This window comes from Cygnus olor, chromosome 11, assembly GCF_009769625.2.
Source record: "Cygnus olor isolate bCygOlo1 chromosome 11, bCygOlo1.pri.v2, whole genome shotgun sequence".
NCBI classification, from domain to species: domain Eukaryota; kingdom Metazoa; phylum Chordata; class Aves; order Anseriformes; family Anatidae; genus Cygnus; species Cygnus olor.
The window spans coordinates 7,888,609-7,905,065 of record NC_049179.1 but is presented as its reverse complement, the minus strand read 5'-3'; the positions used below and the strand labels follow the sequence as shown (position 1 = coordinate 7,905,065).

At 41.5% G+C, this 16,457-nt stretch overlaps 1 protein-coding gene across 2 annotated transcripts; it reads right to left on the bottom strand.

The window, feature by feature from the left end:
• Window positions 1-2,217: 2,217 nt before the first annotated feature.
• CRABP1 (cellular retinoic acid binding protein 1) lies at window positions 2,218-14,228 on the bottom strand. 2 transcript variants are annotated; one of them, XM_040570354.1, is made up of 4 exons: window positions 14,081-14,228; window positions 13,778-13,956; window positions 10,842-10,955; window positions 2,218-2,544 (listed from the first exon to the last, which is right to left on the bottom strand). In XM_040570354.1, exons 1-4 carry the CDS (start codon window positions 14,148-14,150, stop codon window positions 2,494-2,496), a joined length of 414 nt encoding a protein of 137 aa, XP_040426288.1. In that variant the 5' UTR covers window positions 14,151-14,228; the 3' UTR covers window positions 2,218-2,493. The 2 variants fall into 2 exon arrangements, with proteins under 2 accessions (XP_040426288.1, XP_040426287.1); XM_040570353.1 differs by lacking the exon at window positions 2,218-2,544 and adding an exon at window positions 9,859-9,930.
• Window positions 14,229-16,457: the final 2,229 nt, after the last annotated feature.

Sequence of the window (16,457 nt, the reverse complement as noted above, 5' to 3'; positions counted from 1 at the left end):
TTACGCTGAGCAGCTCATATCTCAAGAGTCTGTTTTTAATCATAACCTCTACAACCCAGTTTCACAGCTCGTGCTTTACTGCATGGACAGCAGTTGCCAACTGGATGGAAACCTAAGTTGGTATTTTCCAACTGATGGTAAAGCTTTCTGAAGGCTATTTGATGGAGCAGCATGACAGCTTAGCATGATCCTTCCTAGAAATGAGACATAGACATCACTGCTTCCATTAAGTGCACTCACGTGCTCTAGACAGTGTGAGTGAGGTTCATACCAATACTTTGCTGAGTCCTCACAGACTGTACACAAGGGCTACTTTAGATACAGGCAGAAAAGGTAGTTGCCAATTTTCTGGTAAGGCAAAAGGGTCCTGAACCTACCAGCCTTGACTCTGGTACTTGCCCCCTCTTGCTTGTACCAGCCTTCACATCCACCATCCACCTTCTCACCCACCCCAGAGTCAGGAGTTGGAAGCAAAGCACCCACCCTACAGTGTTGGCAGGCTCCTGCTGATGCAGAGATACGGCATGAGCCAGCATGCTCTACAACACAGTGCTCTTTTCTTCTCAGCCTTGATGTGGCAATACACAGTTTTGTCCACATCACCGAGAAGCTTTGAGCTAGTTCTGCCTGGCACTTTTTGTGGAGTCCCTTTGGTGTAGCTGATTGCACAAGCAGGTCCAGATACTCCTTAAATGGAATTTATGTGGGGAAAAATTACAATTTGTATCTTAAAAGAAGATAAAAAATAAAGATAGATCGCTGTTTTTCCCTCCTTATGGTTTTATTCTCATCAGTGGGCAGCATGACATAAATCCAAACCAAAGTGAACTCATTTCAGTTGATGCTTCAGTGCAAGCTGACACGCTGTATAATTGGTACCAACTGAACCAAGATTGTGAAAATGGGGCTTGGCTTAAAGTTAGAGTGTGGAAGGAAAAGATCCCTCTCTTCAACTGCAATATGTGAATTTGAATAATCTTGAACTTGAATCATTTTGAATGCTGATCCTTGATGAAGGTGTGACCTGTCAGGGAGCAGAGGAGACAGGAAACATCCTGTTTCTCTCCTGTTATGCTGCTGTAGCTCACTGCGTGATATATAGAACAGGTGGCTATTTTCTCCACAGCAGTTTAAGAATCACGTCAAGGGGATTCTTTTGCTTAGCTACGAAGAGACAAAGTCATTTTTTTTTGCCACAGATGTCCCAAGACAATCAAGATTTGGACGTATTTTACTGTTATGAATATTGAGTACAGCCCAGTGAACAGGACATACACTCTGCTAACTCTGAACCTCTTCAAAATCTGCTATGATTGGGTAATGCAAAGCTGATAAATGATTTTGCAAAGCTAAAAATTGGTCAGATAAGCTTGGAGACTGCACAGAACGAAGTAGTGCTCCTAGCATGTATCTCTAGGTATTTCACACACTGAAGAACAGGAAAGTTCTTGGTTCATCATAGGAATGTCTGTTCAGATTGAATCTAACATTTGATAGTGCTGTGGCTGGAACTTTGCGCCAGAATAAGTACATTAAATTTGGTGTTTCTTTCATTACTGAGCTATGGCCCTGCTTTGCGAATTTACTCAGTTGTTCAATAAATGAAATACTGAATTGACAAAATTGAGAGCTGTAATATTGAGAATGGGAGAGAAGCCATCAGAAGTTGAAAAGGTAGGAGAAAAGCAGCTTTCCCCAGCATTATCTTTTTGTGACCAAAATAAGTAAAGTCTACCAGATTCTGCTGGCTCTCTAACCAGGTCTGAGATGCTTGGGTGTGATGACAACAAGTATTAGTCATGATCACAATGTTATTTGTCCTGTAGATACAGCTGGGTTTTGTATTTGGTTAATGAGTGTTTCCACCCAGAAAGTGAACCAATGACAATTCAAAAAGAAAAATGGTTGCTCTACTCGGTCATTCTTCACAGATGCAGCTGGAAAGAGGGCAATGAGCTCTCCTTGTCTGGTTCCGCTGAATCACAGCCCCAGCAATCACAGGAATTGTTCCTCAATGACTCTCCAAAGGAGACAGGTCAGAAAAAAGAAGAGGCCGAGATCCCAGTTCGAGAAAGCAGCTTGCAGCTCTGCGAAAGGCCTTGCAAAAGTCTAGCCAACAGCAGTGAAACTCCACACTGACTTCAACAGAGGTTAAAGTGTTTCAATCCTAATCAAAGCACTTCTGGGTTTTCTATTAAAAACACCCCAAAACAGCTCTGAGTTATGCCCAATAAGTTTAATAATAGATGAAACCATAGCAAATGACAACTACAGAATACAAAACAGACACAAAAAAATGATGGCATAAAAATGAGAAAGAGTAGTGTCTGTGATGAAAAATAAAGTGAAATACACTTAACAGGATATGGATTCATATATAACACACACGGTCACATACAACACCGCATTAGTAACAGCACACATGGATACTCATTACACTGGGGCTTTTCACAGTTCTCCACTTCATCCCAGATGACAAGTAAATGGATTTTTTTACTCTCTTACATAAATTCTCGTGCACACAACATCATCAGCACCAAAGGTCTGGAAAAGAAATAGAAATCAATCAGAGGAGATAGAATCAGCAAACGCTTAACACCATTTTTAATGTTACTTTTACTATAGTAGCTAGTCCTACAGCAGAAATGCAATTTCCTATGCCTTTTGACAGATGAGAGCAAAGAAAGGAGTCATTTTGGAAGAGGAATGCACTGTAGGTGACCTTCTTTCCCAGGCACCATGAATTTTGTCAGAATGATAAATGACCCAGAAATTCCCTTTTTCTATAGTTCCATGGCATGCATTTATAAATAAACATGAGAAAAGAAAGACAATTTGGAATGTAGTGCTGTTATATTTAGACACATTTGCAACACTTTGAACTGGAAATGGTGGGGGTGGAATTCAGATCAGATGGCATGTTCAAAACGTCTTCTCTAGTATTTGCAGGTATAAATCAGAGTAGTTCAAATGAAGTCAGTGGAGCAATGTTGAAGAGTTGCTGAGTGTGTATGTATAATCTGTGAACATAACACTGCAAGATGTTGACACACCGTAGTAGGATATTGAAACCTTCACTCCCAAGCTGTAATGTGGACAGTGTCAATCACAGCCCTCTTTCAGGATATGTTGACCTTAACCAGTGAATTAGTTAACTACAGAAAGAGTCTGAAATGAGGTCACATAATGGAAAAAATGTAGTGGAGATCAAACTCATTTCACGTGAGGAAAAAACTATGATATCTCGTAAATATTTGATCACTACACATCTGAGAGTCACTGACTTAATACAATGTCCCATTACCATCCCATTTCTCATTCCAGATTCAGTACCTTAGAATGCTTTGATTTTCCAGGTACCTAGAGTTGGTCTTATATCACGTTATACTGACTGAAATAGGGTTTCATATGTATCTGAAACCTGAGTTGTTTTTGGTGTTGTTGGTTCATTTTTGTTTGCTTGATTGCTTGCTTTCTTTCAAATCACCTTCTAGTCCTGCAAGTAAAAGGCAATTCAATGACAGCAATATTGCAGTAGAGATTATCAGGGCCTTTAGGCATGAGAGAGATTGTGGCAGCTGCCTGAGAAAGCTACCTAAACCCAAAGTGTTTGTATGTGATTTCAAGTCTGGCAGGCTAAAATTGAAGTAAACAATTTAACATAAAGGAAATATGTGTGCAAGAATGAGGAAATACTGACTACATGCACAGTAGATGTCCAGCTACACTGACAGGGACAGTTTCAAGCTCACTACTAACAAGCTGTGAGGTGGGGTGCTTGGCTCTAATAACTGCCAAGGTCTCACTGAAAATATAATTAAGACCTACCCCGGTGTGTTATGAAAATTCAGCTGGACTTTATTTGTTTTAACGCTTCCTACACTTGCTTTGGCCAACACCACTTCGAAAGGATTTGGCTTTAAAACTGCCTCTGGCATGTATTTTGTTCACATTAGTGAAGAAAAAGGCCTGTTAAAATTTTGGATGGTAAGATTTTTAACTTAAACATGAAAATGTCTGAAAAGGAATATTCAAGGATGCGGCTAGTTTCCTACTGCCTGCAGCACCAGCTGCAAACACCCCCACTATGGCTTCCTTCAGCATTTCCAAAATTATACACAAATGTGAAATTGCTTCAGCAGGAGCTCTGCCAGAGAAAGGAAGTCAGAATCAAGACCATGCAGGGCTTGAGGTTGTCTGTATAGACTAGAAGGTCACTGACAGTGATAGTCTTTCTGTGGTACATTCAGATTCTGCTAAGCACACTGAAGTTTTGGTCCCTGCTGCTCTTATTTCTATGCTGAAGCACATAAAGAAATGGCTGTGATTGTTGTTGTTATGTACATGGTTTAAATGTGGACTTAGGTAAAAGGTGTTTCCCTACCTTACTGTAACTTACTAGTAGTGTTGATAAAACTCCACTACATGTTGCTAAACCAAGCAAAGAGGAACACGTTCAAACGTGCTGCATTCCTTGTGGTTAATCGCAGAAGCATCTACTGTACAGCTGGGCCCAAGCTCAGGGGAAGATCCAAATCAAAAGGCTGTTACTCTTATATCCTTCACACTTAAATCCTTGTATTCAGGGGTAGGATGGAGCAGTTTAATATCTAAGGTTCTAATTCTAGACTGGCAAAAAGTGCTAGTACCTGTCAGAACAAGCAGACTTTAGGGGTTCCCATGACTCAGAGGAGTAGAACTTTTTAATAAAGAGAGAGAACAATCCTGGCTACTTGGTGGTGAAGTTACAACTCAAAAGAGTGCAACACTACCAAGCTGAATTCAAATCTAACAAGAAGATGCAGGATTTTCAAACACCACACTCCCACCAGCTTGCAAAGTACCCACTCATTTACAAATTGCTACAAGATCAGGCTTCTATCTAAATCTAAAATAGGGTTTTTAATGTGCAATGACTGCAAATTACAGAAGAGTTTTCTTCACTTAGCTTGACATAATCTGTGGCTAAAAGAGTCCAAATGCACACAGCAAAAAAAGCCCTGCACAAGGGGATAATCCGACAAACTGCTCTCTCTCAGTTCCCTCAAGATCTGATGATGACATCATTAGAGATAAAATGAGAATTACGGGGCAGTAGTATATAATTGTATGAGTAAATTGCTTTTTTAAGGCCTCCTTTATAAACATTTGCTGAGGAGCCTTTGTGATAAGTGAAACAGTATAATCAGGAAAACTGTCACTGAAACTATCACTGACTAAGATCAATTCTGCCACTGTATGCAAAAATCCTGTTATCTGCTCATGACTGACCAACCTGAAGAGCCAACTCTCAAAAGGAAGACAGAAGACATCAGCAAATAAATGGAAAAGAGAAGATACTACTTAAATGAGTAGTATCTTTCCATCCTCAGAAAAGGCTTTGCACGGATCCACGTGCAGACTTCCATGTGTACACGTGCATACTATAAAGCAGAGACACTACTTTACACCCCCCCACACTGACTTCCATATGAGGTGGCCCTCCTTTTGTTAACTGATTGAATTTAAGATCACTTAAATACACTGATCTAATGGGTAGCATCCCTGCCCATGGCAGGGGGGTGGGAACTACACCATCTTTAAGGTCCCTTCCAATCCAAACCATTCTATGATTCTATGATCACTTCAAGAACTATAGAAAAATGCTTAGGTAGTTTATCATTGTTCTGTACAAGGTTTAGGCACATCACAAATCTCAACATTTAGCTGCAAAATATCTTTCCCAATCCTCATTGACTTTTCTCACCTGCTATGTTTAATTTTAGAAGCCAGCAATATCATTTAAAAAATGTTCACTCACTCATCTAAGTTTCACAGTTCACCAGTTTTAATCAACTATGTCATGATTTTTCTGGGAAGGGAAAGGAGGATATAAACCATGCCTGAACCCCCCCGCCCCCTTAATGTTCTGAGCTTTGACCCTTGCTATAATTGATTCTGAGAACCCCTGTGTGATACATCAACTGTGCAAAATGTGGTCTGAGGCTGTTTTTAAAGCCCCCCCTTCAGTAACCATCCACTTTAAAATATTTGTTTTATAGATTAAACTTCTACAGAGGCATGAGCAGCTATGAAAGCAGCAAGGCAGATAAACTCAGATATATAGATGTTTCTCATTTGAACAGCAAACATTTGGAAGCAGTATCCTTTAACTTTGTAAGAGCAGACCTTTTGTTCTTCTGACTTACCCAAGTGATTGATAGCTCATTAATGTCCTTGACAAAAACACACAGCAAGAGCAAAAACACTACAGACTATAAAAGCAAAGTTAAGGGATGAAAAAGCATGTTACAACAGCCTAAATACTAGGTCTTAATTTTCAGACAAGTAAATGAAAAACATACTTTTGTATTAGATTCCAATTTTGATTGCCCAAACTCTAATCCAAGTGGCTTCTGAGTGGAGTTGTAAACAAGGATATGCTGACTCAAGAATACAGTCAAGACAAGCAGATGTGGACTTAGATGGGGATCTATCCTTTCCACCCTCCTTTGCTTACATATTCCATGTAATCTTTTTTATCTAGATTATTCAGTACTTTTGAAAATCAGAAATGCTGAAATCTCAGCAAGTGCATCAGACAAGATTATAATTAACGGCACTGATTAAAGTAGTTGCAATGTTCTAGCACATTTGCATCACCTTTTTTATAAAGCAGAGCTCGATCCTGAATCCCTCACTTAGCTGAAAGGTCTCTTTTCTAATGGGACTTCAGACATACATCTGCCATACTGTGAGCCAAATAATATTTATGCTACTAGAAAGAGGAATGTCACTCTCCATGCTGCAAGGAACTAAGAAGAACTAAAGGCAAACTTAACTAGCACCTGAAGGTAAAGAAAACCTTCACTAACTAAATAGTTTGTTCCCAGCATCTGTGTACCAGAGGAACAGAGGTGCCATGAAAGACCATCATATTGCTCCAAGGGTGTATCTTTGAAGAACACGAGGAACTTCTTCTGCCAGGATGCAAAAAAGATTGATAATTATGTAGTAATAAGGTTTCCATTTTAGCTCTGTGGTAGTCATGACAATTCAACACTGATTTATTTTTTCTTTAATATGGATTAATAAATGCATTTTATTTAACATGCTGTGTTGGAAAGAAAAATATATCCTTCCACTAGGGAAATGTCATAATTTAATGGACCCCCTAAGCAATGTGGCACATTAGATCAAAAATTATGTGGCAAACCTCCAAGGTTTATACAGCCACTATTAGCAGAGTAAAACTCATTCCACACCCCCTGCCTGTTGCCCCAAGCCTATTTCCCATTAAAGCCTCAGTCTAACACAGTTTAGATTCCTTCTTGCAACTTTTTGCACATGGTATATGAGTTTTATTGATTTCCTCTGCAAACGCATGTAATAGCTAGGAAGGAGACAGGACTTCTTGAAAGATTTATTTGGCTGGAGAAGCAGGAGCAGAGAGTGTGAGAAGTATCAGCCTTACAGAGTTCCTGAACTGCTACATCACAGGCTCTGCTCCATAAATGACATTTTCCCAGCTGCAGACATCTAGAAGTTCATAGGAATGTGGTTTCCTTCTGCTTATTTAGGGAGCTTTGCCAGAATAGAAATGTGGAAAGTTTACTAAAGTATCTCAGGAAAAGTGAAGGACCAGAAAGTATTTCTTAGGTAAGTAAGAAGGTTTGAAAAGTGTGAAGATGGGAACCATTAAACGTCTGAACTGATATGGGCAGCAAAACTGCATGAGAATGAATTTCAGGTCCTAAAGAACCCTCAGCAAGCTAGGATGATGGAAGGAGAAAAGGAGGGAAGACAAAGACAAGATCTCTTCTCAGCGTGATCTTAGTTTGGAAGAACTAAGACATAAATGAGGGGTTGCAGACTCAGACACAAGGCAGATTTCCAAGCAAGACATAAAATAATAAAATAAAAATCCAAGCTGAACCTTTCTCCACTGGAGTGATGAAAAATCCAAAGACGCAAGAGATCAAAAGGGATTCCCCAGTCTTCCCACTAAGAGCTCCTATTCCTACTTTGCTCCCTGTCATGGTCGAGGGATGCACCTCAGTCAAACCCTTTGGGTAGTTTAGCTTTTAAAGCCCAAAGAACAGACTGGAGGGAATATTCTGGGGTTCTACAATTAGAAGCTACAGACAATAAATGTAGCATCCCTTACTCCTTTCTGTCTTCCACCAAAAAGAAGGTCTCCCAAAATGATTAATTTTGTCCATCTTAAGTTCTCCAAATGGACCCTCACGCTTACCACCATTACTCTCAGGAAAACCTCATTACTGAGCTCCAGGGTGACAGAAGATTTTGAACATGTTGACCCATGCATTTAAAAGATTTGGACATTCAATCTCATCAAATGTCTCATCAAGGGGCTTGAAAATTTGTCTTGAGGACCTAGCAATGCCCTAATATTTAATAAAATAAAATAGGCTATTATGCTTCAGAAAAGAAGAATGGAATCATAGAATCATATTAAATAGTGAAAAACTGGAGGAATGATCTCAATCACTTGGAAACATACACTGTGTTTTTGTAATGGCCACAGTAAAATCCTATTTAGCAACCAACGAACATGTTCCTAACTTGCAGAAAAGGGGAAGGGGATTGGTCCAGGGAATCAGAAACCAGGAAAATCACTTGGGATCACGATCAGCTAAGCAAGAGTTTCCAGAAAAAAAAAAAAAGATTAACAAAGTATTTGCATATAAATCAGAAGAATTTCAGCTAAGAGTGGGGAGATGAAGTCACTACTGCATCAGGTGCTAGTGTGGTTGCTGGCAAAACAGCATGTGCAGTTCTACTTTTCACAGTTTAGAAAGTGAATTGATAAATTGGAGGGGCTTACAGAAGCACTGGAGGAATGATTCAAAGAAAGTTTGTTTTACATTGAAGGGATCAAGGTCTTCTAGTGGTTTTGCCTAACAAAAATAAGTTTTTTCTAGGAGGTGGCTTCATTGGTGATATTAAGAAAATTATTTGCAATAACGAACATTAGGAATATTATTTAGCTTCTTATGAACACAATATGTAACAGCAGGAAGTTGAATCTAGACATGTACAGATTAGAAGTAATGTGTATATTTTAGTGGCAAGGCAATTAACCAGTAAAACAACTTATCAGAAGTTATGTTTGTGTTCCTATAACTTGAAATATTTTAATAAGAAGGAGGTTTTTCTAATTTATATCCTAATTTGAAAAACAATTCATTCAGAAAAGCTCAACAGGCTCTATTATGTAAGAAAAAAGGCTGGAGGCTTTATAATCTTTGAATTTCTCTTGTTTCTTAACCAATGTCATTCCTCTTCGCCATCTGGGTAAGTTAATTTTGCTGATTGCAGGAGGCAGTAGTATTATAACTGGCTTTCCTGCTTTGCTTGGGAACAGTTCACTTAGTTTAACAGCTACCTCACTAGTTTGTTGTTTAAGTAATAAACTACAAAAATGTATTGTTAGAAGGCTGGAAAAATTATAGCAAAGAATACATTTTGTTCATTCCACTACATATAAAGATGAAGCAGAGATCAAAGTACTTTGCCTCCTAAACATTTTGGATAATATAAAGAATTTCAGTGGTTGAGTGGGAAAAAAAAAAGATCCAGAATTACAGTATTAATTCAAAGGAAACCAGTCTGATTTCATTAACAGCATACACCTCCTCATAAGGGGTGGGTGAACAGTTCCAAGATGTCTGGAATAACATTAACACCTTAAAAGCTTTTTATTTATACTTGGTTAGGTTTGGGTCTTGTTTTTGTTTTAGATGCAATCTTTAAAACAGAGCTCCAACTGCTTTAGAGAAACATTTGTGAGGTTGTTTGTTTTTTAAAGTGCAGGGGTTTAGTTAGTTGGATAGTTCGAAATAAAAACTCCCTGCTTTGATGTCTTACTTGTCACTCCAGCAGCTTGTCTTCCGTGTCCAAACTGATGAGGCACAGGAGTTCAACCTGCTGATTTACCCAGAATTAACTTGTAAGAACATATGCAATAAAATGATTCTGAACTCTAGCTGAACTGTGCTACTTGCAACCCAGAAAAACTGTTGTCTATATCCAGTTCTGGATACTGTTTCATTGAAGTCAATTGACAACTGAGGAAATATTCAGTAAAGAAAACTCAACTCTAACAGAAATAAGTGCAATATAAATAGAGAAACTGCATATGATTTACGGCACAAATGGAGAGGCAGTTGCAGAGGTGCTGCTCAGAATGCTCAAAGTAACCCTACTGCCACATGGAAAGTCACACAGGAGTGGGGGGATGTTGGCTGACAGCAAACACGTAAATGGGTGGATTTCTGACAAGCTCATGAGGGCAATTCTGAACTGGATTCAGAGATGATCAAGGAACTGGGGAAGGTGGCAAAGAAAGGGAGTAACTGTGTGTTCTTCATAAACAAAATGAGATTAGAGCATACTAACAACATGCCACATCGCTCCTATACACCATGTGACTGTGTTTAAGAAGCAACACATTAAACACATGCCTTCTGGAGAAGGTTCTCCAGAAATGAGGTCAAACGCTTTGATCTCACTTTCACCAGAGAAAATCTGCAATAAATCAAGCAAATTCTTTGGCGTTATTGTGGAGCAGAAGTGGCCCACTTGTGATTATTTTACCAGTAAAAGTATGTTGAAAGCTATAACAATAAAATGCAAGTGAGAACCTGCATATATTTTCATTCATTCTTAAAAAAAAAATCAAAAAGAAAGGAAAGATTGATGTGTGAACTATACTACAGAGAATTTTGAAAATAGCAGTTTTCCAGACAGATTCGGGTAAGGAAAAATACTACATCATGCTACACAGCAATGAAAGCTGTTAATATGGTGCATGCATTGGGTGGGTTCAAGGTTCTTACCAAAATCAGCTCATCATTAGCTAATTCTCGAGTCCAGTATGTTTTAGGACCATCTCCCTCAATAAGAGTTTGTTTGCAATAGATCTTGTTTTCATTCTCCCAAGTGGCCAAACTCTGCGGGCAAGAAAACCATTAGGAATAACATTAATTATATTCTCTAGCAGCATGAGGCAGAGAGACAGCAATGAGCAGTAGTGAGAATAATCGCTGCAGTAAAGGAGCAACACATAGATAAAGGCAAAGGGAAAAAGGCATCAGTGGAAAGTGGTGAAATCAAAATTAAGGTGTAAGTGGGCTTCCTGGAAATAAGTATATATTAATAGCAAAGTAATTGTAGATGTGTCTTTTCAATGTAGATCAGCATTTATTTCTAAATTAAAAAGCCATTCTCATAAAATGCCTAATGTTGAAAAATATTTTAAAAATGTGATGTAGTGTTCACATTCCCAAACATCTTTGTACATGTTTGATGTGACATGTTATTTATCACTACAGCGTCCCCTTAGTGTAAAAGCATCAAGAATCGTATGTATCATTTTATGGTCATAAATAATGCAGTATCTGCCTCTTATAACCTTTCATGCTATATGGCACTCTGCCAAGTTAACAGTATGTTAAGCACATATTGTGCTAACAAACCAGAATAAATCACAACTAAATTAAAGAAACTTTGTTAGGATTCTATTGTTTGCAATATTTCTTTTTTAAGGCTGTGGGTCTGGAGATTGAAATACCCTTGGGCATTTTTCAAAGCATCTGAATAATGACTGTGAAACTACTGAAAAATAATTCAAGAAAACATAGGATTTTGTTTAGCTTTCACAAATAGGCAAGCCCTGACTTTCTGTTGCTTTTCATTCTAGCATTGAACTATTATTCTACGGTGCAATGGAACAGCTGTGCAGAAGGATGCCCTATAATGAATGTGCAAGTAATTGTTTTACAACTAGCACATGGGAGACATTCATTAGTCTGTGATTATATACAAATACTGTGTGTGCACATATGTATGCATAAATCCAAGTTAACACTTCCCAGACTTTGCAACAGGGAAATAAATAAATAAATAAAAACCCTTTCCTTTGGTTTAGAATTAGCTGTTCACTTTATAAATATCATTTTCAAAACAGTACTTTTTTTAGGCCAAAAAGCCATCTCAAGCGGCAGTTATAGAAGCTATGCCTTTCAGTGCAACTGTGTAGGACTCTTCTTTGTCTGTCTGAACAATGGATCAAGTTAGTTGGCAGAACAAAACCCTCCACTCCATAAAGTGTATCACAATCTATCACCAGCCCGCAATTTTGCCAGGTATTGCAAATTATATTCTGAAGTATTATTTTATTATCTGTCAGTTTCTGCACTGTGGCCACATCTTGATAATATATACACAACAGTACAACTCATTCCTGAGACTGGACTGTAAACAATTTCACAACACATGGAAAAAATTTACTACTTCAGAAAACACATTTCTTTCAGATTTTTCCAACTTTCAAAGCTTACAGCCATAATTATTGTTTTTCCATCTGCAGCAATAAATCCCTCTGTAGAAAGCGGATCACATTTATTGTGTGCACATTATGCACTAAGACACTAGAATACTACTTTTGCTGAACAAGATAAACTACCAAAGCCAGCAACATTTCCTGAACAAACTGTTAAGTATACGATAACTCATCCTAGAGATGAAGTGGATGTTCTAAATCTTCACCATCTCCCAAGATCTGTCTCCCTTTTTCGTAAGTTTAAATTCATAGCAATTGCACTGAAGATAGCAAGTTTATGCTGAATTTTTAATTGTTCAAATGGTCTCAGAAGCTGGCCCAAGAATCAACAGAGATTATAGCTTGGCAAGAAGATTATTTCAACATCACAAGATATTTTAAAACCCATACTCTTTATCTGGGACTACATTCTGGTACTCTTTACAAATTCTTCTCTCTCAGGCAATCTTATAAATGTCAGTGAGAGTAAAGCAATTGGGCAAAGGATTACAAACGCATGTCTTTGTTAACTTTTTTCAAAGACAGCTATGATTAGAGCCCAGTTCTCCAGTACCCCTGATCCCATGTATCTACACCAGCAAGAAGCCGGTGTCAGATGCTGCTGACTGACAGCACCACTATTATATCCCCTCCACAGCCACAAAAGTGGTTACAAAGGGCAGAGGAGCAGGGGCTCACACGCTCAGAATCAAACCCAAAACACTCCAGTGAACGCCCTCTGATGCACTTCTGCACAAGGAGATGGTGTAATTATGGCTGGTATAACTGTGGCTGAAAGTCTGTCTTACACTGTTAAAGATTTATCTGATCAGCAAACTGAAGACATGCACTCGAAAGGGGATGAGAGATGATTCCAGCCCAAAACTACCGATAGTCTGTGGTCCTGCTTGTGAAGATGTCCGATTGATTGAAGGACAAAAGTTATGTCAGGCTTGTGCACTAAATCCTGACTCTTGAGGTCTCTCTCACTCCACCGTTCCCTGTGTTCCCACCAGGGAGGGAGATCGGGGAGATCCTTCACTGCAGCTGAGGTGTCCAAGGGAGAGGGAGACAAAGAGAACTGTACAAAACCCTGCCAGCCAAGGAACTGGCATGGTGATCCTTGAGCTGTGCCTTCAGGACCTGCAATGCTCTGTTGCCTTCAGATTTCAGTTTTACCCTGTCCTGCATGAGGGAGAATGTTGGAAGAGGGAAAAAGGGTGCTGTGACCACCACGAACTCCCCCAGAGTGTTTTCTAGTATGAAGCGGGTGGAAGGCAGCGATGGCACTGTTTGGAAATGCTGGCACCAGGTGTGTTTGTCCTATCTAAGAAGAGATTGGCAATGCAGCTGGATGGACACAGCATCCCTCATGGCTAGGGCAGCAATTGTGTGTCTGTAAGCGTGCACACACACACCCCACGTGCACACACACACGCGCTATCCTCCTACCCTGCACTTTCGGCCATCCACCGTCTCCTCCTCGAAGCTCTCTCCGATTTTGAAGTTGATCTCAGTGGTGCGGACAGTGGTGGAAGTTTTAATGTAGAACTGGTCCCCATCCTGGCGGATCTCCACGTGGGGTTTGGAAGCGGCAGCCACCGCCACCTTCCTGAGCATGGCATTGACACCTGGGCGGAGAGGAGATGAAGCAGAGTCTGAAGCCGCCGGCTCGCCCAGCACCGGGCACCGGAGCGCGGCTGCCCCTTGCACCCTTCCCCCGGGGACGCGGCCCCATCCCATCCCCCGGCTCACCCAGCGCCTTGAGGAGCTCGTCGAAATTCTCGCTGCTCCTCATCTTCCAAGTGCCGGCGAAGTTGGGCATGGCTGGGCGGGCGCTGAGGACGGCGGCGGGGACGCGACGCTGCTGCTCGGGCTGCGGCTCGGGCACCTTGTGAGCGGGGCGGGCCGCGGCGGCGGCAGCACAACGGGGCACACCCCCCCGGCCCCCGGCCCGGCCCCCGGCAGGGGCAGCCCCCCCGGCCCGGCCCAGCCCCGCAGACCCCAGCCAGCGCCACCCCCTGCCCTGCCCGGGGGCTCCCCGGGAAGGGGGGGAAAGACCGTCCCGCGGCTGGGGGGGCTGGAAGGGGGCAGCTGGGGTGGGGCTGCCCGGCTGGAAGGCACCCGCCGGCTCGTTACCAAGGCGCCTGGGGAAGCCCCCCGAGGTGTTCCCCGCTTGCTGCAATCACCAGCGGTGTGCTAGAGGGGGGAGCGCCTCGCTGCGCCTCGCCCGGTTGTCACCACCACCTCCAGTGTCTGGCTTCGAGTATCCCGGTGTCAGGTCCGGGATGCTGGACTGAAGCTGCAGCTGATTTACCCACACGGTTAATCGTAGGGGAGCGGGATTTGGCGGTTAAGGCAGACGGAGTTTTTCTGCTGCTGTTGTGCATAAGGAAATACTCCAGACGCTCAGAGGTCTGTGATTTCCCACTCAGACCAGAGCCAGATGTATTGTAAATATAGGAAAAGCTCTGCTGAGCCAGCTTCATGGTACATTCACAACCATCCTTCACTTGTTAGCCTTGCTCTGTAAAATGGACAAGTTGGTTGCTTGAGGTATGTATTAAATGTGTTCGGTCCTGGAGAATGTACAGATCTAGGAGTTACTTCAGCCATAGGTTAGGCAGCATTCTCCTCTTCCTCTATTTGTCACCCCAGGAAGAGTTTTACTCAAGTAAAGAAGAGCCGGGAGGCAGAACCATAGGGTTCTGAACAAAACTTTTCTCCGTTGACAGTCCCTCTTTTTCTACCAATTCTTTTCTCCTGTCTTTTTAGCATACCCTGTAGACCTGGCATGGTTCTTTATCTGAAATATTCTGATGGAAAATGTTTTGTTTTTTTTTTTTTTTTTCCACGAAACAAAAATTTCAGTGGGGAGTATCTGTTTTCAGTAACATGTTTTCTCTAGGGAAAAAAAAATTGCAAAGCATTTTTCAGCTTTTAGCAAATGACAAGAGAATGAATCCCCATCTGAAATACTTTAAGGTTCCCAGTCACCTCATTAAAAAAAAAAAAATGGCAAAAAGCACAAATAAAGTGCAAAACCCACCACCACCAAACCAAACACCTGGGGAAGAAAACACAAAATGGACACACAGATCACACACAGATCACAACCCTCTTGCAGGTAGGCTCAAATCTTATGAACAAAAAGCCGCGGGCCCAGGGAGCCTGTACCAAGTCTGTGTTTTGCCGTGACGCAGAGAAGAACCCTGCTCAGTCCCTCAGTTTCAGCTTCCCAGCTGCACCTCCGGATTCACACTGCCACGGACCAGGCTTGCTCCCAGAAGCGCACAGAACATGTACACACAGACCCAGTGGGAGCGGTACGGCCTCTGCAGGACAACGGCTTCATGATAATAAACATGTGCAGCATAAACTGGAAGGAACCATCTATCTCTACCGGAGAAAACAAATTGGCCCAGAAGATGTTAAGGTGGGGGCATGTTGGTCTTCAAAGGACCACCTAAGATCCACTACTATTCTTTCATTTGCTGCACCACTGCCAGAACAAGAAGCGTTCCAGTAGGTGGAATACACCCTTCCCAGTAGCTGGAATCTCATGCTCCGTGAGAGTGTTCCTAAGACAGAGGACTGGGGTTTTTTGGCTTGGACTGTGGCCATTGACCTATTTCATGCTGACCAGGAGAGAGCCCTCAGAATACCCTTCATCTAGAGAGCGCAGCAAGCTGAAGGAACAAGTGCCTATGGGTGATAAAGGCTCTCTTCTGCGAGGGCAGTGCACGGAGCTATGCAATCCAAATACACAGATATCGAACTACATTTTCATTCAGACAATAATCTTTTCTACAGGCAACGAGGTACCAATCCACCTATACAGTACAGTTTCTAAAACAAAACCCCTGATATGCTCTTGGGTGTTGAATTGGCTTTGTCTGGCCATGTGTACACTTTCACACCTCATTTATACACAGAGCAAGTTTCCCTCAAGCAGTGCAGACTGGGCTCACCAGCTCTTTAGAATTAGACCTCAAAGCTCAACCCCCTAGGAACTGTACCTCTGAGACTGGTCCCTGGCAGTGCTGCTAGCACAGGGCTGGAGACAGGCACATGTGTTTCCAGAGCACACGCCTTCCTTCTTACCCAAAGTGCTTCATATGTATGCAGAAGT

What these genes read in the sequence shown, in the direction of transcription:
- CRABP1 (XM_040570353.1), bottom strand. Translation starts at nt 14,150, where the DNA reads ATGCCCAACTTCGCCGGCACTTGGAAGATGAGGAGCAGCGAGAATTTC. An exon ending in TGGATGGCCGAAAGTGCAGG is followed by an intron (nt 10,956 to 13,777) that starts GTAGGAGGATAG and finishes TCTTGCCCGCAG; the next exon opens with AGTTTGGCCACTTGGGAGAA. An exon ending in CTAATGATGAGCTGATTTTG is followed by an intron (nt 9,931 to 10,841) that starts GTAAGAACCTTG and finishes TGGGTAAATCAG; the next exon opens with CAGGTTGAACTCCTGTGCCT.